At 40.5% G+C, this 23,315-nt stretch overlaps 3 protein-coding genes across 8 annotated transcripts in view; 2 read left to right on the top strand and 1 right to left on the bottom strand.

Annotated features, from left to right (window-relative positions):
- The first annotated feature begins 971 nt into the window (after positions 1–971).
- On the top strand, positions 972–5,768 carry LOC127024069 (nucleoside diphosphate kinase). Of its 4 annotated transcripts, none has more exons than XM_050908487.1 (5): positions 972–1,307; positions 2,413–2,545; positions 3,080–3,181; positions 3,924–4,036; positions 4,388–5,768. In XM_050908487.1, the coding sequence occupies exons 2-5, from the start codon at positions 2,414–2,416 to the stop codon at positions 4,503–4,505; spliced, it is 465 nt and encodes a 154-aa protein (XP_050764444.1). In that variant the 5' UTR covers positions 972–1,307; position 2,413; the 3' UTR covers positions 4,506–5,768. The 4 variants fall into 4 exon arrangements, with proteins under 4 accessions (XP_050764444.1, XP_050764445.1, XP_050764443.1 ...); XM_050908488.1 differs by lacking the exon at positions 972–1,307 and adding an exon at positions 1,604–1,642; XM_050908486.1 differs by lacking the exon at positions 972–1,307 and having other exon boundaries at positions 2,368–2,545.
- A 444-nt stretch (positions 5,769–6,212) lies between these two features.
- Positions 6,213–9,876, top strand: LOC127024196 (uncharacterized). Its single transcript, XM_050908651.1, has 6 exons — positions 6,213–6,299; positions 6,686–7,146; positions 7,533–7,665; positions 8,259–8,360; positions 9,110–9,222; positions 9,631–9,876. Exons 1-6 carry the CDS (start codon positions 6,213–6,215, stop codon positions 9,746–9,748), a joined length of 1,014 nt encoding a protein of 337 aa, XP_050764608.1. The 3' UTR covers positions 9,749–9,876.
- Positions 9,877–10,488: 612 nt separating this feature from the next.
- MBTD1 (mbt domain containing 1) overlaps positions 10,489–23,315 on the bottom strand; it is a 39,661-nt gene continuing 26,834 nt past the window's right edge. For 2 of the 3 annotated variants that reach the window (XM_050908474.1, XM_050908473.1), the window contains one exon: positions 10,489–14,478. In XM_050908474.1, the coding sequence (XP_050764431.1) occupies positions 14,360–14,478 (119 nt within the window). In that variant the 3' untranslated portion in view covers positions 10,489–14,359. The remainder of the gene's footprint in view (positions 14,479–23,315) is intronic. The other variant, XR_007767519.1, reaches the window with a different exon arrangement.

Here is a 23,315-nt window from a genome sequence, read left to right as displayed (position 1 = left end):
ATTAATCTCAAAAGTGACAAAGATGACCCTTATTTAATGAGGTTAAAAGACTTGGCAAAGATCACAGAGCAGGCCTATGGTAAAGCTGCGAATAGTGCTTGCCCACCTTATGGCAGGTCCTAAGCTTTAATCGTTAAATGACATCGTTTTAACAAGGCTGTAAATAGATGTCCTATTGCTGCTTTTAAGTGAATATTTTTCTAAACATCCTGTTTCTAGAGACCTTTTTTCTATTTTTAAATATTATTTTGCCTTAGTGAGGATTACAGCATTAGCGTTTGTTTTAGTAGTATAAAAAGTCTTAAATAAATGTGTATTGAAACAACAGAATATAGTGGATTGACATTATCAGGAGAACACTCAGAAATTCTAAGTCCAAAATAACTTCAAGGGGGACTTGCTAGAATGTACAATGCTGTGGTTTTTTAAACGTCTTTCATTAAATCAGAGACTTTGGAAAAATGAGTACATCATAGTATGATCATACCTGGAAAAAAACACCCCTGAATACTAGTAAACAGGTTGTTTGAATAGATGCTGATGTCAGATCTAGATTCTCCCACCAGAACTAAAAGTAAGACATGGATGTCTGATGGATTGTTGCGAAGAAAAGGGATCCCAGTAAGGAAATCCATGCTATCAAAAAGCTGAACTTATCCCTGTTAAGCAGCAGCTAAGTCCTGCCCAGAGGGAAGTGAAATCCACATTATTTTGCTTTCAAGAAGAGCCAGGGAGCAGAGCCCAGGAAGTTCATCCCCGATTGAGAAACAAACACAGGACAAGCACAGATTTCCTCTCAGCAGGACATGCTCAGAACACAAGAACTTGGGCGTCCCGGTGTTTTATCCTCAGGTCTCTCACAGGGAATAAAATGCTCAAGGCAAAACAGTGAAGTGGTAAATTGTTGAAGGGTCTTTTGACTCAGAGATCTAATATAGTATAACCGGTGCAAAAAAAAAAAAAAAAAAAAAAAAAGGAAGCTTAAAGAAAGCAGAACAGTATAATGAGGTTTTTATTAAAAAAATTTATGTGCCTTTCGTTAAATAAAAAATGAGATTCAGCAGCTAAGACTTAAATGCTTAAAAAAGGAATTTGCCTAGCATCCCCACCTTAAGTAACCTGGAAGAGGGAAAATCAGTCGGCGATGGTATAAACCCACAGCAAACGCTGCGAGCTCAGGGCTGAGGAGGCGAGGCAGCGGTGCGGGGTGTCGGGCCGGCGAGAGGTCGGATGAACAGGCCGGGGCCGCCGGCGGGAGATGAAAAGGGAACACGGAACCAAATCCCGGTAGCGGATTAGGAGTAAAGGTGCGGGCTGACACCGATGGAGGGCTCCCGGGAAGGGGTGAAGGGGAGGGGGCCTAACCGCGGGGGGTGGCGGCGGCAGGGGGGGCCCTGCGAGCGGAGGGGGCTGGAACGCCGACCCCCGGGGCCTGCCGCAGGGCCCGGCCCAGCGCCCCCTGCTGGCGGGAGGCCGCGCCGTCGCCATGGCAACCGGCCGCCCCGGCCTGCCACTGCCCCGAGGTGGCGGCCCGCGGGGGCAGCTTAGGGCTAAGCCGCGGCTTCGCCTGGGCCGCCAGACCCAGCCGGGGCCGCCAGACCGCTTGGCCGGGGCCGCCAGACCCAGCCGGGGCCTCCAGCAGGTGAGACGGGGCAGCGGGGCGCGGGGCGGTGCTGGGGAGACGGGGGGCGGCGGTGGGGAGCAGGAGGCGGGGCGGGTCGCCCGGCCCGGGTCCCCCCCCCCGCCCCGGTTCCGCGGGGCACAGGGGCGGCGGGAATGGCCTCCCCGCCCCAACGCGCCTCACGGCGGGCAGGGGCTAAGCCCCGGCCCCTTTCACCGCTTTTCTGCAATACTGCAACGGCAGCAGCTGCTGCGTCCCGCGGTGCGCCCAGTGCCAGCCGGCCCGGCAGCCCGCCCTTCCCGTGTGTGTCTGCGTGCACCTAGACGTGATCTGCATACGTATATATGTGTGCATACATACACACTTGCAGGAAAACGGTGTTCCAAACCAACCAACCGATAATACTGGTTTTCAGATGAAATTGATGCATATGGATTTATTCAACCGACTTTGCCCTAAATTGCGGGCAGCAGCCTCCCACGCAGCACTGGGAGGTGTATCTGTGACTGTCTTTACCTTCCATTCCACTTAGAGCTTTTCTGATTTCAGTATTTGCTAATTGCTTGTTTCTATATGTGGCGCACTGTTACTGTTTTAAACTTACTTTTGTAGCACTTCTGAAAACCCGTGTACAGTGATGGATTTATCGAATCGGTGCAGATCACGGGTTAATGACCTTCAGATGTAGCCGCTTTAATTATAATAATAGCTGATATTACACGTGATACGGGGCTGTGATTGCACTTGCCTGCTGGTCCGGGAATAATGCCCTTTATTCCCTTCCTGCTTAGGATGATGGCTTCTATCTCTGAGCGCACGTTCATCGCCATCAAGCCTGATGGAGTCCAGCGGGGACTGGTGGGAGAAATCATCAAGCGGTTTGAACAGAAAGGATTCAAACTGGTGGCCATGAAATTAGTACACGTAAGCTTCCCTTAATTTGTATGTCTCCTTTTTCATAAAACTGCAGCCTTAAAATAGAGCAGCATGCTATAATGACAAATGTAGTCTTCAGAACAATTAAACCTGAAATTTTGAGAAGTCTTTGAATATTTTGGGTATTTTTGGAAAAGTTCCAATTCCCAGCTCTGGCTAAATGCTTTAGACATGCTAAGCACGCTAATTTTAGTAACTTGATGTCCTTAGTCTGAAGAGAATATTCTTTTAGGTGCTTCCTATACTTAATAAATATCTCTGAATATCTTCAACAAATACCAGGTCACATAAGCTGTCTGTATGGGCAAAAGATACTTTTCTAAGTTCAGCTGTGGTTAAAGCAAACAGTTCAAATTCATATTGACCAAGAGTACTTCTAGGAAGATGCCAGAAATGCTGAATTTTCAAGTGCGTGCAAGTTTTAGGATTAATAGTGCTCTGTGGTTAATCTATGTGATTTCAGTATGCTCTTAAGTTCTTACAGTAAGCTTTTTTGGTTTGCTTGGTTGGTTTTTAATGCAGGCCTCCGAAGACCTTCTGAGAGAACACTACATTGACCTAAAAGACCGGCCGTTCTATGATGGTCTGGTGCAGTATATGCACTCTGGACCTGTTGTAGCTATGGTGAGTTCTTGAGAATGAAGCTCAGCTAAGAAAAATATACTGTTGAATTGTCTTACCTGTAGTAAGATTGTGTTACCTATTGAATTCTGGTTTACTTTTAAAAGGACTTAAAAACCTAGATTCAAATACTGTGATTAGGAAGATGTGCTGTTAACTCCTTTTTCTTTAATCTTTTTTCATAATCTTTCTCTCCTTTGAGTCAGTATGTTGAGGAAGAGGGGAGGGGTGAAGGGGAAACTAAAGCTGGGACCTGGAGAGACAGTAAACCTGCACAAAAAACCCACTATGAAATGCCATGTATTAAGCAAGCTGAAGAATGGTGGTGGAATATTTTTACTATACTCCTAAGCTATAGTAACTTCGAAAATCTTTTTCAGTCTAACTTCATTAGAAGGGATTTTCTCTTTTTTTCCTTGATAGTGTATTTGTAAAATAGTTGAGCTGGAAGTCTAGATCTTCAGTGAGCAGACAGCTTTGTAAGGCTGCTTACCGTATTGAGATTTAAAATTGTTCTCTTCCCATCCTTGGTGAGGAGAGGTATTGTGCAGAAGGGGAGAAATTCAGCAGATACTTCAAGAATCTGACAGAAAAATTGGAGATAAAATATGTCTTGCTCTTACGAATATTCGGATGGTGATTTGTGCCATGATGGACAGCATTGCGTAATTCTGGAAGGTATGATTAACTCTTGCTACTTTGTCGACTGCTAAGATTTAATAACCTCAATGGATTTTTTTTTAAGGTGTGGGAAGGTCTTAACGTGGTTAAGACTGGAAGAGTGATGCTGGGGGAAACTAATCCATTCGATTCAAAGCCTGGCACTATTCGTGGTGACCTCTGCGTTCAAGTTGGAAGGTATATCTTGAAACTGTTGATATCATCTAAAGACACTAAATGTCCAGTGGTATGTCATGATACATGTCATGATATATGTAGGAACTGTGCTCCATCCTTCTCTATTTTATGCATGGAGCTGCCGTTCTGTGTGCCCATGTAATGTTGCGATCTAAAGATGGAAATCAAGTTGTGGTCTTCCCCATTGACAAAAATGATGAGCAAAGCTGGGACTGCATACTCCATGCCTATTACTACTTTAGAATTACTTACAACTTCTCTCCATAATGGAGACTACTTCAAAAAAAGAAGCTTGCTTTGCTTTGAGTTTGAGGATTATATTACTTTTATACCCACCTTTTCTTTTCCTAGGAACATCATTCATGGAAGTGACTCTGTAGAAAGTGCTGAGACAGAGATCAGTTTATGGTTCACTCCTGAAGAACTGGTTGATTACAGAAGCTGTGCTCATGAATGGATCTATGAGTAAAACTGAGCCTATACCTGCTGGTATCCTTACGGTCTGTAAGCAGCTGCTAGCCTCTAGCTGTTTCAAAGCCCTTCCTATAAAGTGGTAGAAACCTGTCTCAGAAATCGGTGAGATTGCTCTGTTGTGAACATTAAATATAGTCAGTGTTTGCTGCTGCTTTGGTTAAAAAGCTGTCAAGTTATAGATGGAATTGTACTTTTAAAAAGCTGCTTCTGGGGGTGAGAGATAGGAGATTAAAACACAGAGCGTATAACACATATATTTTCCTGAAACACTCTGTAGTCAAAGAGGATAGTTTGGTAAATAGAAAAAAAAATTGGTAAAAATTTATTTGGTAAATCATTATGCAAATGGCTCAGTGTCAAAGGTTAATTTTGTTAAAATGTGAGGGGACAACTGGTGGTATGTAAATATATTGATAGTGTGCCCAAATGTTGAGGATTGAACTTGATATCAAGCAAATCCCCATTCCCAAAATGGCTGCAGAAAAAAAGCTTATTTATTTCTCTCTCCAGAATGTGCTGTGCCTGTACACAGAGCATAGCTTTGATGAAAATGAGAACTTTCCTCGAGGTTGACACTGTTTCAACTTGCTTTTTTTCCCCCCCACAGGATTTATTTAGCATTTTAAGGAAGGATTAATAGGCCAGGCTTTCTGAAATGCCCTTTTATGTGAAAAGAAGATTAATGTGAGGATGGATGAGGGAGATCTACCTTCAGCCACTTTACTGTAGCAGTCCCCTAACATTGCACAGAGCAACAACAGAGTGATGTTTGCTTTACTGGCTGAACAGCTGATAATTTAGCTATGTCCTTATTTGTGTTCTTTCCTTAATAGTTGGAACTCCAAAGCAAGCTGTTCTTGGATAAGGTATTTCAGAAGTGATTTTAGCATTATTTTTTTTATTTATTTAATCATGTAAAGAAATACAGTCATAATAATGCTAAATGTATTTCAGTAGAGGTGTCTGCTTCTATCAGAGAAAACTATCAGCCTCTTGCAGAAATTTTCACAACAAATACTCACTAGCTATACCACACGAGGAACAAGAAATGTGTTGGGGTCAATATTATGTATTTATTTACCTGCAACATTGTATTCATTAAAAGCAAGAGTTTCATTAAATTAGTTGTTCAAACTCCTAGATTGTTTTCCAACGGTGAGTTCTTGTTTCAAATACTAAACTGTGCAATGAATGATGAATTCAATGCTTACAACACTTTATGAAGATATCTAACTAACTCCTAAAAAGAGATGGTACAAAATGTAACAACATTTGCTGTTTCTTAGGTGAAATAAAAAGAAATTTTCATTATATTGTCTTAGATCTAATTAATGAGTATAAGGAGAGGGAACAAATTCCCTAACTACCAAACTGTAGGTAAGGTTGTTAGCTTCTCTTCTGAAAATATTCAGTGTTGTAGAAGATAAATAATTAAGGTAAAGGTTGTTAGAGAAAAGGGAGCATGTGACAAACCTGTGCATGAGATAAGTAGTCTCCAGTTCCATTTTTGCTTGAAGGACTACTTGAGGTTTCTTTTTCTTGATTTACTTACTACAAAATAGAGAAATTTGGGTTATCTGGAGATGTGGGGGTTGTCATAAAGCTACTGATTAGTTTTTCTAATGCATTGAGACTGAGAGGAGGTCAGCCATCTCTCAAGAGAAATGCAATACTCCTGCACATCTGAGATGCCTGGGTGAGCATGTCCAGTTTCACTAAGTGGCTCATCAATAAGAGACTGCATAAGTACTGCAAAGGGTATTTCATTAATATTCCAGTTGCAGTGATGGTATATGATTATAACTAGCTCAGGAAGAGAAAAGGCATTTTGTAAATTAGTAAAGGGCCAAGTAGTAAACATAATAAGAAGTAACAACACTCTTCCTAATTCTCGTTATGATGTGGGTCCAGGGACTGTGGAGTTTTACACCTGTGTTTTGACACTTTGCAGCTTCATCTTCCCATATCCCAACAAAATCACCGATAACTTCCCTGGCTTACAGATCCTGCATCACTCTTCTGTGAGCTGTAAGGCATGCTGCTTCGGTGAAGCTAGGCTGGCAGTAGCAACCATTAGTTAGCAGACCGCAGGAATATCTCTGAAAATAGCAAAGCAAGTACCTCTTAATAAAAACTGGTTTAGTACAGTTAAACATCCTTAACCTTTTCACTGAGGAAAAGGCTTACCCCCCGTCGCTGCAACTGGAAGTTAACAACCCTCCGGGCGGCTTCCGAGGAGGTGAAGGCGACAGGTGCCGCGGGCCGTTCGGCACAGCCCGGCCAACAGCTGCCCCCAGCCCGGCGAGCGGCCCGCGGCCCGGCCGGCTGCCAGGCGCGGCGGGGGCTCGGCGGCAGCTGGGCCGCGCCCCGCCGGGCGCCGAGGGAGCGGAGCGGCCGCCGCCAGGCCCAGCAGCAGCGTCCCACCGCCCGGCTCGGCCCGCACGGCGGCACCGCGGGCTGGCGGGTGTGGGCGGGCGGGCGCCGAAGCGAGCCCCCAGCCCCGCCAGGCCCGCCCCCAAGCGCCGCAAGCCGGGCGGCTCCTCCTCTCCGCAGGGCGGGGGATCCGGCGACCGCCCGCTTCTTCCTCCTCTTTCTTCGGCGGCTGCGGTGCGGGCGGCTGCGGGAGCTCCGGCGAGGTGAGGCGAGGCGAGGCGAGGGCTGCTCCCCGCCCTGCTGCGCTCCGGTCCGCTCCGTGAGGGAAGGCCGTGGGGGTGCGGGCCGCGCCAACGGCGGGCGCCTCATGGCGGACGGGCCGCCTCGGCGGTCTGCGGGCCTCGCCTCAGCGAGCGGCGAGGGCGGCGGCGGGGAGGAGCGGGAGCGGGGCCGCGGGGGCTGAGCGCGGCAGGGCCGGCGCCGCCGGGCCCGGGGGAAGGCTCAACGCGAGCCCGGCGCCACGTGGGCCCGGGCGGGGCGGGCGCCGCCATGGTGGGGCGGGCGCCGGCTCCCTCCGACCTTGAGGCGGCGGCGGCGGCGGGGGGCGGCGGTGCCGAGCCTCAGCCCTGCCCGTCCCTCTGCCCCGCAGCGCGATGGCTGCCAACTGCGAGCGCACCTTCATCGCCATCAAGCCCGATGGGGTCCAGCGGGGGCTGGTGGGAGAGATCATCAAGCGGTTCGAGCAGAAAGGCTTCCGGCTGGTGGCCATGAAGTTCGTGCACGTAAGTCTCCGCGCCCGGGGAATTGCCCCCTGCGCCGGCTCAAACGCTTTCCCTCACCTGCCAGAATCGGTACTTAAATATAGCTGTCTTCTTATGCGGCTTTTCCTGCATCGAATGGGAATCTGATGCTGAATTTGCCCAACAGCTGGAAGTACAGGGTCACACGTCAGGCCAAGCTTTCTATCAAGCACAAGCGTTTGATCTCTCCCGTTTCCTAAGGAAACAAAATTGGCTCGGATGGCTTAATGCAACCTAATTGAGAGCGCTGAAATGACCTTGACTGAAAGGTTGTATCAGGTAACATCGTCCAGACATCTTGTACTCGGCTTATTGCTGAGGATTACTGTAACGCAAAGAAATAATTTCAACAACTCGCAACACTGACATTACTACAAAGAAAGATGGTGTGTCCTGCACTCCTTCAATTTTACATTAGGAACTTTCATTGAAACCCATAATAGCATTGTAGTAACTGTTGATAATATTAATGACTGGTGAATCCAGTCACTAATGCTGCAGTCTTAAGGTAGTAACACCTTTGGTGGTATGGTTTTTTGAAAGTGATATTTAATGTTACATCTGTCCTTTTAAAGGCCTCTGAAGATCTTCTCAAACAACATTACATTGACCTGAAAGACCGACCATTCTACCCTGGTTTGGTTAAATACATGAACTCTGGACCTGTTGTGGCCATGGTAAGTGGCTTCATTTTACTTTAAGACTACTTTCTTGAATATATTTGTCTTGCTCTGTGAATTATTTAAAATATTCAGAGATGCCATTACAGAAACACTTTTTCAGACTACTTGGTTCTGATAGTGGCAAAAGAAATCCAAAATGAAAGTGAAGACAATCAAGTAAGAAGTTACTATTTATTAACAAGAAGGAAAGTGTGCACGTGTAAAATGCAACTTAAAATGCATATTAAAATGCTTAGCATGTATTAAGCAAAATTCCTGAAAGCCAATCTTCTGCACCAAAGAATCTTTTGTTTTGGGGGAAAAAAAGGGTCAGGGCTGTCCCACAAAAACCCATCTTCTGTGTCATTCTTTTTTGTGCTCCCCCCAAACAATATAATTGCCCTTGTAGCATCTCCTCCTGTTTTGACTGTGTACCTAACTAGGAGTGCCTGCAACTCATCAGGCTGCCCTTACCCTGTCACAACAGAAAGGTTTTGAAGTTGGCCTTGTATGTCAGTTAACTCTGAGGCCTGGTAAAGTATCTCCTTTACTGGAGTGACAATGTTGATAGTCCTTTTTATAATCACTTTCAGGTCATATGTTTTTTCCCTAGTCGTCTTTACAGGCCCAAGAATCTAGGCTAGATTAATTTTTTCAGTGGTGGAGCCCTTGTTTCTTTGCAGAGTCTGTTATTAGCAAAGATTAATCTTTGGTATTTTGTATAAGCATGGATTAATAGGATTTGTTTGGTTTTTTTCCTTAAGGTATGGGAAGGACTCAACGTGGTTAAAACTGGGAGAGTAATGCTAGGGGAAACAAACCCTGCAGACTCTAAGCCTGGTACCATCCGTGGTGACTTCTGCATTCAAGTAGGAAGGTTTGTGCTCAGTTTGTTATCAAGCGAGATGAAAAATCTATGTTGGTAGTCTTTTATTCTAGAAAATCAAAGTTGTTGGTAGAAATCCTAGTCTGATGGTATTTTATTTGCAGGTCACAATCCATAACTGCTACTTAAGAAAATGGCTTGGTACAAAACTGAGGTTTTTTTGAAATACAGCTCCTCCTCAGAGCTTCATGTAAGATGTGGCGGTGGCTGTTGTAGTACAGTAGCCCTAGTCACCCTGCTAGGCTTAATTAGCTCTTATAGTGGGGGTATTTGAATACCGTACCTGAAATAGTAGTCTTGCAGCTCTAGGTGCTTCATCCAAGTTTTTGCATATGGAGAACTGCTAGGTTGCTGAAAGTATATTTTTATACGGAACAATGCGTTTGTCTCCTTCCACAGAAACATCATTCACGGCAGTGACTCCGTAGAAAGCGCGCAGAAGGAGATCAACCTGTGGTTCAAACCTGCAGAGCTTATTGACTTCAAATCTTGTGCACATGATTGGATCTATGAGTGAAATGAGTTTCCACGATGAATTGTGCCTTCTTAACACGTCATCTCATTCCAGCTATTGACCTGGGAGCAATTATCACCACGGTTATCTTAGTCATTTTCAGCACTGTCAAATAAATGGATATGAACTAATTGGTTGTGGTGCATTCACTATAAAACAGACTACTGTGTTCAAACATTCACATAAGTCATTTTACTCAGTCATTCAATATTCTCCTCTTGTAGAAGGAATAGTTAACACAAACTTCCACATACAGGCATATCAGAATAAAAATTCAGTGACTTTTGTTCTTTGCAAAGTTGCTTTGAAGGCTACTGAAATACATGACAGTTGCAAAGCCAACTTGCAGAGGGAGAGCTGAAGGGCTGCTGGAGCTCCTGCCAACATTGCAGAACTGCACTAGAAGAAAAATGCAATACTACCCCTTGACAAAATTTCCCTCCCTACACAACTATTAAAACCAACTGTGAAATACAAGGCCAAGTGCAAAGCTTGCTCTCTATTAAATGCTTATCTAATGCCACCTTCTTCTCATACTAAAAAACCTTACCTTGTGCTCAGAGCCTCTTGCGCTCTATTTGTGCTCAGACTAACATACCCAGTTACTTAAAATATTCATGGTTTTACAAATTGGGGGTATTTTTATCTGCATTCTCTTGGGAGAGAGACAAGCTGGAATGCGTTTATGTATGTGCCAAGGAGTGCCTTTTAAACAAAACAATCACTGTTCACGAAAAGACTTTTTATCATTTTTATTTTGTGTAAAAAAGGCAAATTTAGTGAATTCTTTTCATCTTGTACACAAAGTTATAATTTTAATGCTTTTCACATCCATGCTGGAAATCTGCAGTCTCGTAAAAATGAAAGTAACATTAATTTCTCCAAAAGCATTTTTTTTCACTTAGTTATGTACATTGCATGAGAAAGCTTTAAATACTCTCTCTCATTGACCACACAAATTACCAAGAAAATAAAAGATTAAATTTGTACAGATATTGATCTATATATCAAATACATACAGAAATGATGTAAAAACCCTATTTGTTTAATCTTGATTCCCGCCCCAACGTTTTCCCAGGGGCCAAAGCTGATGCCTTTTTTGTATAAATGGCTGTGGCTTTTTGTTTTAAATATGAAAATTAAAAGGAAGAAAAATTCAGTTTAAATCACAGTTTTTTAAAATCCCTTCCCAATAAAGGATTGTTACCAAATATATTAGCACCATCATACAAATATTGACGGGAGAGGGTATTCACATCACATAAAACAACAATAAAAAAAACAAACAAACACTGAAACCCGTGTTAGTATCCGTAGAACAAGGAATTGGTAACTGCTTTAGCTTTCCTCAGATGCAGCAAGGAAAAGGTTAAAGAGTTGTATTTAAAATAACATAAAAATCAAAGATCAGCAGAAAGATTTTGAGCAATAAAAGAAGGGTAGCTGCAAAGTAAGGTACATAACTTGCGCTACCTTATGGTTATAAAAACCTGCTATGCCAAATACTGAAACTAGTCTGACCCCATTGAAGATTTCAGATGGCCGACACTTTGCTGCTCTTTTAGCCAAGTAACATGGCTTAGAGTAAAGCGAAGATAAAAACACCTAGAGCCATCTTACTAACGAATGCTTTACAAATACAGTGAAGCCTATACTATGGATACCACAGCCAACAGGTAGCCCACTTCTTGAAGAGACCACTCCAAATACCTGGTAGAATTTTGCTCAGGTTTTCCTTAAACCTCTCCTAAGCAAGTGACTTCGATTAGTTCCTTATGTGGTTTGCTTAGGACAGATTTCACTGTACTTGACAATTACACAATTTAGGTATATTTTGAATTCAGAAACACAAGAGAAATTTCACCCAACTCCTACTGAAGTCACACGTGTATCTGAGAATGCAGGTCAAGTCACATACTTTAGTGTTCAATGAATAAAATACCTATTTTTAAAGAACATTATAAAGACTGACAGACTTCAAATCCAATTCTTACATTTCTCCAACACAGGAAGTGTGTTCAACCTAAGTGCTCATTTTCCCTCTTGACATTTGAAGACTGTAACTCAGAAATCAGGTATGAGCCTGGGCAATACACAGAAGCCCAAGGTTTAGTGACTTGGCAATATACCTTGCTCGTTACTAGCCCAAGTTTTCACATTATGAAACACAAATTAATGCCACTGTTTTTCTACTGAAGTCAGAAGCTACTGATGAGAGAAGAAAGCAAGATTGTGCCAACCTTGTTCCAGCTGACTGGGACAATCTGCAAGTTGTTGCATTAAAAAAAAAATATTAAAAAAAAAAATCAATAATGATGTACTTACCAAACCAAATGAATGCTTGCAGAGCTGGATTTTACAGCAGGTTAAATTGAGAACATAGGAAAAAAAAAATAGTCAAGGCTCAAAGTGTCATTGCAATGATCTCTAATCCTACTTCTCCAATCCAGGCTCTTCAAAAGAAACGCCAAGGGTGGGTCAGAATCTGAGAGAATGTATTTGAAGTCTACCAAGCCTGACAAAGTCCTTTTTATGGCTTTTTCAGAGCGCTAAAATGTCTTTACCACCTGAAGTTACAGATACTTATAATCTGATAACCAGATTCTATCAGTATAAGAAGCTGTTGTTAAAAAGGGGTCATTATTTAAGAAATTTTACCAGTAAGGGAGAAAAGAATTCCAGACATTCCTACACTATATAGGACATTTTTCACTTCCAGTAGTAAATACAAAACTTTACATAATTAACCCCTCTTGCATAGAATGAGGTAAACCTGTGCATATTACCAATACTATGTACCCAAAGTTAGAGCAATATTTTAGAAAATAATCAAATTGCTGGTTTTCAACTTTCTATGCACTTTTTTTTAAGCTCAAACTACAATATAGAAAAATGGTCTCCTGGGGCTCTGTGGGTTGATATCCTTAAAGCATTTCTTAGGCTGTAGGAACACAGAAGTTAATAATTTTGATTAATTTTTTTTTAAGCCCTAATTTATGGTCAAGGGTCAGATGATCATTGTACTGCTCTGAAGGGGACCTGCTAAGACCCAGAAGCACTTATAGAACATATGCAGTTAATTCCTGAGAGTTTAGTTAATGAACCTTACTGGTAAAAGCTAAAGCTCTTGATGCACATTTTTCCAGTCACAGCTCTGCAGGGCTGATTAACCATTTTACTAATCAACTCCATGAATGAGATCATTTACAAAAATGTACAAAGTTTAAAAATATGGAAAGATAAAATCCAAATTATTAAGAGCTTATGCTAAAATACTTTGTATTTTACTGGTAGTCATTTTCACCCTTTTACATGACTCCTGCCTTTAAAAAAATCTGGACAGTTAAGCAGGTGGGGCTAACTGTATACTTGAAGTGAGACACAAGGATTCCAGGCAATAAGCAAATCCAGTTTATGAATTATATACTAGACTGTATATGATTTATATACTGTTCTCAAGTCTCAACTTCCATATTACACTATTGCAGCAAGAAAATATTGCAGGCTGTGCAGAACTGAACTCATTTTTTTAATCCACAATGTACGGCTCCTTTTAGCTCACCTGAAACCACGTGGAACATTGGTTTTGAATGTTCACAAATAAATATTTAAGATGGTAAGGAAACATCTAGGTCTTTCTGAATGGAAAAAAAATAATCAGAAGAATACTCAGAAGTTCCTTCCCGCTACCAAGGGAGGCCTGAGTTACTGTCTGTCTAAGTTTCTTCTTTAGTCTAAATTCATAGCTAAAACTAATCTTCCAAATGAGGGAATTTTCTGAAGTTCCAGTTTGGCATAGGGCTCTGTAAACATTTGCTGAAGCATTCCAAGACTACAGACATTCATGTACAGACAAGAGCTTTACAGTCCCAATCCAATGCCCACTGCAGTCAGTGGAGACAAGGCTACTGATATTAATGGGCACTGAATCAGACCCTAAGGAACTTTTAAAAAAAAAAATCTTATATAAAAAAAGTATTTTAAACTAAATAAAAACATCTTGAAAAGTTAAAATCTTCCTCAGGCGATGGCTCCTTTGCAATTGGGGCTACTCACTGAGTAGAGCTTTACAGGACTATCTTCCACATACAATTTATGCCTCTAAGTTAGGGCTTAAATGCCTTATTTTCACAATAAAAAACCAGAGGCGTGACCAGTGCAGTTCACAAGAGTCTAAAAGTCTCCCAACTTGTACCAAAAAGGTTCATTTGTCATGACAGTTCATTTGTATTTGCAACTATATCTTCCTCCAACCGCTTCCCACAATCATGCTAATTAAACTTTAATCTTACCAAAAAATTAGAATTTCAGTTCTTGTTAACAATGCACAATAAATCTGAACTTGAAAATATTACAAAATTCTTTCAAAAGCTTCAAATACAACACAAAAGTGTCCATTTTTGTTTTTAATAAATTGAAAAATCTTTTTCACTAAAATAGTTTCCCCGCCCTTCCAAAAAATTCTGAACTGAGTCTAACTCATCTACAGTTAGCAAAGTGCCCCAGGTACAGTCACCTGAACTGCACCGTCGAAGTGGGAACAAAATCAGTCAGTCTTGGAGAAAGGCTCTTTTCCTATCGCCAATACTCTGCCCCTCACTTTTCTGAGCTGCCTTATGGTTCTTGTTTGATGTAGTAACTGGCAGATCCGTTGCTTTCCTGATCAGACGCTCCTTGAAGGAAGCTATACTCTTCTCCGTCTAGCAACTCCTCCTTCAGCTGCAATGAAGTCACTAAAAATAAAAAGATGAACATTAAAGATCTATAAAATGCAAAGTAAGTACAACTTTTCCTTAAATTTACTTAATATTATCTAAATTGGGAACAGACCCCAGATTTCCCATTTTCTTATGTTCTGCATTTTAGTGATTCTTCTTTTAACACTCAGTATCCCACAGAAAGCAGATGCTTTCTGACCATAAATTGAACCTTAAGTTATGCTCTAATATTAACATATTTGAACAAATTACTTACAATATTCTTACAATGTATTACTTACAATTCTCTACAGAATTTTCTCAAGAATTTAGTATTTTAAAACACTGGTTTAAGAAGGTAACTGAACATGTTAATAGGAATAATGACTGTTGCTCAGAGCAACACTTATTTTACTGTTCACTCTCTTGTTTACTGTTTACTTCCTATTTAGTCTTTATGCAAGTGAAAATAAGATTAACTGTTGGCCATTTACAATCTACAATTCACATTACTTAGCCCAATTACTGTAAACTGTCTATGTGAGACAAGAAAAAACCTTGACAAAGATTTCTCAATATATCATTAAAATTTTAAGACCCCAGAAGGTAAGTTTCATTCAAGCAAAACATCTTTTTTGTAGTTTTAACCTTCTCTCTTCTTTCTTTTGTAAAAAGAAAATTGAAATGAGATCTAAGACATAAAAAGAGATGTTAGGAATAGTAAATGTCACAACTACTTTCCCAGTTTCATTAATGAATAGTGATAATTATCAAAATATGAGCACAATGAAAAGAACACTGAAAACAAAATATGTCAAGTCTTTCATTAAAGGTGCAGTACCCACATTAAAGGATTGATTATACAAAAATAAATGGTTCTCTATGACCAAATGAGTGAGAAGAGTATTAAAGCTTATAGCTACTGAATGCAAAGTTTATATGTATTATCAATGTATCTTGAAAGGCAGTAATATGCAGTGAAAGAAAAAACCCACCCATAACCTGTTGCTACTAGTAGCCTTGCAATAACTTACAAGCCATTTGATTATTCTTTTATTATTTTTCTATGTCATCTTCCATGTTGAAACAAACTCCTGTGCTAAATAAAAATAAAATTTGAAAATTAAGATACTAAAAAAATGTCAAAAGTTGCAGCATAATGCAAGCTCTCCTCATTTCTTTCTTTAATAGATGCGTCCTCCCACCTACGTAGCCCACAATCCCTTGCTTCCCCCCCCCTTAAATACTTTTCCCTGCATTATGCCCAACTCTGATCAAGAATCCTGATCCGTGGAGGACAAAAGTGCTGTCTAAATGATAAGCCACATAATTAGTTACTTGGATATGCTGCTAATACCTTAAGCAAAGGCTACACAGAGGTCAGGGATACAATCTGAAATCCACCAGGCATGTTCTTCTCTCCCCCCAGTATTTGTAGAATGCTTCTGCAGGTACAAGAGTAATAGCAGTCTCCATAATTTGGCTTGCCTCTGGCTAATTTGAACCAAAATCATTACATTTAGATATTTAATGACACTTTGCTTCATTTGTCCCTATAATACAGTTTTTAACTACAATCCTCCATAAGAAAAGCTTAGCTACAGCTATGCAACAAAAGTTACTTGAAAGAAGACTAAAAAAGGCTAATGGAAGTCATCTGATCGATCATCTTGGAAGTAAAAGGGATGCAGATGTGCAAAGTACTCCCTTTTTAAGTAGTCTCAGTGATTTGCTTGGAGACAAAGAAAGACTGTGTCTGATGAAATGTCATTCAAACCCCCAAAACATCAATATAGGATGGAGCAATGTGGTCCAGAATACGTGCAGAAGTTGGGTGAGTCTCTCAGAACAGTCTCCTTCTCTGACAGGCTGGCTATAGGCTCTTTTAAAAAGTGAATCTGTCCAACAGTTACATTTCAGTGCTTAAAAGATCATATGACTCAAAGATGCAAAGTACTTGTGTACGCTACAGAAGCACCATGACTTTGCTAGAGAGCAAAACCACGTCATACTATGCAAGATGAAGTACTGAAACCTTCTCCTGTGCTTATGACAGTACAAAATGGGAAAGAGTTGTTTAATGAGCCTTACTGAGATCTCCGATAGACAAGAAGTTTTAGAGTAGATGCCTGTCTCATTACTAACCTTACACTACTTCCATTCAAAGCCATATAACCATCTCCTGCAATGTGCCTACATCCTAGCTACAGCTACTAAAATGTGAGGCAGTGTACGATGCTGAGGAACATGCATGCAATTAGTAACTTCTGGCTGATCTCAAATGTGTTCTTATCATATGATATCAGGGTTATGCCCTCCTCTTGCTCAGACTTAAAAGGTGTGGTCTTTCTGGTTTCAATTTAAATTTAAACTCCTTTGGACAATGACAAGGCTACATCACAAATAAAACTAATTTTGTCCAGCCTCTCCAAAATTCAGAACTTTGACAAGTTCCCCCAAAATGATCATAGAAAGCATCAGGTGTCAGAAACCAAAGAACACAGATGTTTCATAGAAACTCAGAGATCTAATGACACAGAAAACTCAGACTGTGCATGTCTGTGCACTACATAAATGCAATTTAGATGTAGATTTGCAGTAACAGAAGAAGAAAAGCTGTGCAGAAACAAACACGGCACAATAGTCTCTCCTAAGCGAGGCTTCTCTTTTGCATCAAAGACTGTTAAAAGACAGGCATGTACACACGAGTAGCAAGCTGAAGTAAAAATAAAGGAGTCCTTGCAAATCACTAAGAGGTGTGCAGAAGAAAGTAAAGATTTTCCCTTGGGGTCTAAAGGCGGCAAGTAGGTTACCGTGTCCCATTCTGTTAATGGATAACACATGGACAAGAGAAACTGTTCTGGATGTATTCCACAGTCAATGAAAAATACCAATATGGCAGCCTACTCAGACTAAAGCAAGTTTAAGGGAGTGTAAATCAAGCAAATCTGAAGCTCAATCTATCAACCTGGCAACTCTCCTGCAGGGAGAGCATAATCTAGTTTGTCTGACAGATCACATTGCTACAACGTAATTGTTAGAAAAAATTTGTTTACCTGCTACCTTATATTGTCATGCATATTAGGAAAATGGAAGAGAGAAAAACTACCAGATCCTTGCAGTGGACTTCTATAATTGAAGATTGATTACGTTACATAAACTATCCTTAAATAAGCTCAAAATTTTCACCTACCTGCTCAATATTACTGATAAATGAATTAAGAGTTTTTCTCTGCTCACTCATACAGATGCACAATTATACTGTTGATACTTAAACCAAACCCAGGTTTTACAGCAAAAATAGGGAAAAGATCAAATTCTAAAAGGACAAACTCTTTTCAAATATATTTTCTACATTAGTAACCCAAAAAATTTCAAATAATGCTTACATTCTGAAGATCTTTTCCCAGATAACCTTTTTCTGACAAAGGCAAAAATCACTCCTTATTTACTGTATACAGTTACTTTCTCTGCAAAAGATAATCCACACTAACTTCCTGCTTACACCAAATATTCCCAAGTCCACATTACCATTCAGTTTTAGAGAGTGCATTTTTGTATTTTAAAGCTCTGCAGAGCTCATCTGTGCCTTTGTGCCTCAGTAACCTACAATATGGCCTCCTATGATGTCCTAAAACAGCTGCAATCCTTTTCTATGATTAATTCAGTGATGTGGTGCATCAGTGAGAATGAAAAGCTCTCTAACAGAAAAAAAAAAAAAAAAACAAAACCAAAATTTAAAGGGGGAAAAAAAAAGAAAAAAAGAAAGGTATTTGATGAGTCAGCACATTACATGCTAGACCATGCTTAGTTCCCCACCCTGTCCGTCATTTCCCTCTGCAGTAACAGAGACTGATGTGGCTCGTTACCTGTTTTGAGGCTGGGACTGAACTCTTGGCTAGTCCTGGGAGGCTGGAAGGCCTCCGGGGCTGTCTGTGCTGGAAGGGTTCGATATGGAGGAGGAGTCAACTCGTCATCACCAGAGAAGCTCCTCTGCACCTCACCTGTCATGGGTGGGCTGGACAAACTGACAGGTTTCTTCCCAACTGGTATCTTCCTTTCTAAACATCAAGTCAAACTAAAATAAACGCTTGGGTTAAAGTGCATTAGGTAACTCAGACTGTTCACTGAGAAATGGCTCTGCTTCATATTCACCGATTCTGGAAAACAAGGGCCTGTACAATGGCACCATTCAGTTATTATTGGGAATACTGTTCTCAACAACCACGCTTCAGTTACTGAATTCTAGAGATTGGCTGGTAGGACTTTAAGTGCATTGCTTAAAAACATGATCCACTTATTTCATACTCTATCAATGAAATACAAATGCCGTAAATTGCTTCTGCTGTAGCTACACTGCACAGTCAATATACAATCCTCTGGCTGGACACCCAAGACATATGGGCTCAGTTTGAAACTCCAGTTGTTTCAATGTGTGTGCCTAACAGAGACAGAAAGGATGGTTCTGGGGAAAACAATCCGGTCCAGACAAAGTTTATCACCTCCAAAAACCTAGTTTAAAAATACATACTCTTAATTACTTTAGAATGGTGCTTCCTATTTTTACAGTGTGTTACAAAACATCAATGAGCATTTCAGTGTTTAGAAAAAATATCTTCTAAAATGCCTTCAAATTATTAAACATTGCATTCATGAAAAAATGTTATGAAAACATTTCCTGTGCAAATTATTAACATGTTCCTCCTTTATCACTAAGATGCTCCAATTCTGTGCCCGAGGAAACTTCTCTACAATATCAGGGATCCAAGCACTATAATACAACATCTCCACTGCTTTCAGCTCTATCAAAACTATGGTTGCTAATCATAGAGTCGTTTAGGTTGGAAAAGACCTTTAAGATCATCGAGTCCGACCGTTAACCTCGCACTGCCAAGTCCACCACTAAACCATGTCCCTAAGCACCACATCTACACGTCTTTTAAATACCTCCAGGGATGGTGACTCAACCACTTCCCTGGGCAGCCTGTTCCAATGCTTGACAACCCTTTCGGTGAAGAAATTTTCCCTAATATCCAATGTAAACCTCCCCTGGCGCAACTTGAGGCCATTTCCTCTTGTCCTATTGCTCGTTACTTGGGAGAAGAGACCGACACCCACCTCACTGCAACCTCCTTTCAGGTAGAGAGCAATAAGGTCTCCCTGAGCCTCCTTTTCTCCAGGCTAAACCACCCCAGTTCCCTCAGCCGCTCCTCATCAGACTTGCTCTCTAGACCCTTCACCAGCTTCGTTGCCCTTCTTTGGACACGCTCCAGCACCTCAATGTCTTTCTTGTAGCGAGGGGCCCAAAATGGAACACAGTATTCAAGGTGCTTGAATTGCTTAAGCAATTAATGTTTAAGTATTCTCAGCACTGTCAGATAAAGACGACATGACAAACAAAAGCCTAGCCCTGAAGAGAAAAGGTAACTAGATTATGCATATGCTAAAGATATCACCATGCTTAAAGATTCTTTTTACAAAATGACTTCAGGATGAGCCTTTTAGAGAGATAACACCATAATTAGGCAGAATGTTGTCTACAGAATCCCAGCTTTTAAAATGTTGAGGTCAAATTATCATTTCAGTAACCTTATTCCAATATACACACCTACCAGAAAGCAGACAATATGAGCAGATACTGCATACTACATTATTAATGAATTGTCTAGGCAAACTGATAAGTTACCCTTCGAGTATTCACCTGCACAGCCTTCTGACCACTAGGCACATAGTACAAGATCCTACCCACTTGAAATAAACACTATTGGAAACAAAACTGGAAGTGATTCCCAAGTATTCACAAAAGCACTCACAAAACTTACGCTTGCAATTAGAAATTAAAAAGTAACACAGTAACTATCCAGCAAACATACAAACTACCTGCAACTTGACCTTCCTTTTGAATAAAAAGCAAGCAGCGACGATGGACATACTGCTAACTGAGAACACAGTGACAAAGCAGAAGGCCCAAGGCATAATTCAAACAGTCCACCTGGTATTTTGCATGCACACAGAACATGTTACAGTTATAAACATTTTAATTAAAAAGGAAAAACCTAAAAAGGGTAAAATAAGCACATCTTTACAATCCAAATGCTACTGAATGGATTCACTGTCAACATGACAGGCTGCTCGCACAGCAACATAATAAATCTAAGAAAAAATACCAGCTTTATTGAAGGCTAGGCCAGGTAGGATGCTAGTTAATTTCTACTCCCTTTTGGACAGTCTTATTTAAAATAGACTAAAGACATGGTTGCATTTTTAAGAAAATTATTTCATGCTCTGTGTATCAGTAATCACACCAAAACAAAGCGTTTGGGTATTCCAAACAGTTGACTAATAAATTATGCTTAAAAGAAGTCCTAGGAACATCTGTATTATGATCAGCCTCTCCATAAAAGGGGTAACAACCTGACATTTAATTTTCTATCTTTATTACTAAATGTGTGCACATTAACTACTTCTAAGTCACAATGACATAGGGGGAAATTAAAATCATGTTGCCCATTGTAGATTTCAAAGAAAGGAATAAAAAAAGCACAGCTGTATTCTCAGCTCCAAATTTACTTGTTGTTATGGATTAAGAAATTCTCCTAATCTAACATCTCTTAAAATCTTCTCTTGTATGTTTTTGTTGTTGAGAAGTAAAACATTATAGCTGGATGCAATGCTTGTTAAGTTGTCCCATTCAGTGTTGAGTGTTAATTCTGCTGGTTATACTAGTTTCTGTAGTGGCACAGCAGAACAATGGGAGTCTGACTTCATTCTCTTTTACCATGATCCCGTTACGGCAGAGCTCACTATGTAATCAGTTCTACTTCACACTGAATACATGCTACTCGCTTCTCAATGCACTCAGTAAGGAGATAAAATACTGCATTAGAAATCTGCATCATTATACACAGCAGAATGACTAAAAGACATTCTGGAGTGCATTGTGAGTACATATGAGAAAAATGTGTGGAAGTAACACCTCTCTGTGCTAAAAATAATCCAGTTTAATTAAGACATATACACAGTTTCTTGTTAATCAGTGGTGGTTACTTTACCATGAAAGCATTACTACTGCATTACACAGTTTTATGACTGCAATCCGTTTCAAAATAAGACTTTCTATTTATTTTTATTTACAAGTGCTGAACAATAAACGGCTACAGAAAACATTTTCTTAGTATTATTTCCTGTGACTCAGCACTTCTGTTGCCATAACCTACTAAGAATAAACATGTAGGAAGCAGCCAACTATAACTTCTCATGACCTTGTTCTCTCATCTCCTTTTGATGATTAAGTAGATTCCTTAGTATTGAGTAAACAGTCCAGAAAAGAAACCCATGAGAAGTTCTTCCTTGTTTCCGTAGTCCACATTTACTTCAGGTTAGTGAGAAATGAAATGAAGAACAAATTCCACTGTCACAAATCTCCTTCCTATGGCACTAAATAAGGGGAATTTCCTTTCCAGTGTTTGTGTCACACTTACTGTAAGAGAGAGATAAGAAACTTTTGCAAGGTATTAGGTGGAAGAGGTAGGGAGCAGGACAGTCTAGCATAGCTTGCTAAACAAAATCTGCTCAGTCCAGAATTATCCAAGAACAGGTCTTACACAAAGGTAATTAATGATATAGCCATCTTTCCCTAGCTTAAGCAACAGCACTCAACTTCCTCTAGATATTCTCAAATCAGCAGTTTTTTCTGTACCCGAATTCTATTTAAAAAAATACTGCTGCAAGATTCTGAACAGGATCTGGATTTTACTGTTTATTTCCTCAAACAGCAGAAAGCAGAAACAGTGCAATGTTTGAGGCACTTAACAAGAAGTCGTAAGAACTTCCCAGACACCTGCTTTATCTGTGGCACTCACCGGTCAACTTCTTTTTATGTCCGAAGATCAAAATAGCAAAGGTTGCTTTCTGCAATGACTAGCAAAGAAGGTTCCAGTTTGCCTTAATAGATCCATTCACAAATTTACTGGGAAGACAAGGGTTTTAATTCCTCACATTAGTTCTATGCAACTGCAGCACAGCTGCACAGCTCTTCATTTAGGTCCATTTTTATATCGCAGGGAAAGCCCCAGATAAAAACAAAGTTTTAATCTCATTTGACACAATTCTCAAAATCACTGCAGGAAGCCAGGGTAGACCTAACTCAGAGTTAGCTGCAGGTCCTACTCAGAATGAAGATATCTTTTTTCCTGTCCCAGGTCAATGGGCCCTTCCCTGGTAGCTAGACCTGTGATGGAACAGAAATCAATGGATGCATCTTATTTCAATAAAACAAACCACCGTTCAAAGACAAAAAGATTTGAAATAAGGGAAATTGTTGACAGTTTGGTTTTTTTAGCTCATACAACCCTGTCTGAATTTTTTCTTTTCTAATCACCTTAAGATTAGCTGACTAATTCCATGAAAAAAATTTGATAACTATTCTGGTTGAAATTGAATTACTTTACAATAGATCAGCATCTGTCTACAGACCCCTGCTCTAGGTTTTATGCAAGACCTTTCTTAGGAGCAGTTAGTTCACATCGCACAATTCAACCTAGCAATCGGTCCATTTAATCAGACTTTACAATGAGTGTCAGACTCTAGATCTAGAGTTCTTTTCCCTCACCATGTTTAAAGCTTTATTTTTATGACATCTTTCACCTTGCCAATACTTCCCTCCCATATCTATTCCTTTATATAGGACCCGTGGCCAAAGGCACATGATAGTCCTTAGAAATCCACATCGCCTTTTGCAAGCCTCTGATCATAGCACTGGCAGTAACATTGCAGTCATCAAAATGATCGATGCTTTGTAAGATAAGGCTGTCCAGAACTTAAAGACCACATAAGGATTCATCATCAGGAAATACACTTTACTGAGAACAGCT

This window comes from Gymnogyps californianus, chromosome 19, assembly GCF_018139145.2.
Source record: "Gymnogyps californianus isolate 813 chromosome 19, ASM1813914v2, whole genome shotgun sequence".
NCBI lineage: Eukaryota > Metazoa > Chordata > Aves > Accipitriformes > Cathartidae > Gymnogyps > Gymnogyps californianus.
This window is presented reverse-complemented; position numbering and strand designations above follow the sequence as displayed.

Excerpts from the sequence above, each read along its gene's own strand:
- LOC127024069 (XM_050908486.1), top strand. The coding sequence starts at position 2,387 with ATGCCCTTTATTCCCTTCCTGCTTAGGATGATGGCTTCTATCTCTGAG. Across the intron at positions 2,546-3,079 it reads TGGCCATGAAATTAGTACAC|GCCTCCGAAGACCTTCTGAG; the intron begins GTAAGCTTCCCT and ends TTTTTAATGCAG. Across the intron at positions 4,037-4,387 it reads CTCTGCGTTCAAGTTGGAAG|GAACATCATTCATGGAAGTG; the intron begins GTATATCTTGAA and ends TTCTTTTCCTAG.
- LOC127024196 (XM_050908651.1), top strand. The coding sequence starts at position 6,213 with ATGTCCAGTTTCACTAAGTGGCTCATCAATAAGAGACTGCATAAGTAC. Across the intron at positions 6,300-6,685 it reads ATATTCCAGTTGCAGTGATG|GAAAAGGCTTACCCCCCGTC; the intron begins GTATATGATTAT and ends CTTTTCACTGAG. Across the intron at positions 7,147-7,532 it reads GCTGCGGGAGCTCCGGCGAG|CGCGATGGCTGCCAACTGCG; the intron begins GTGAGGCGAGGC and ends TCTGCCCCGCAG.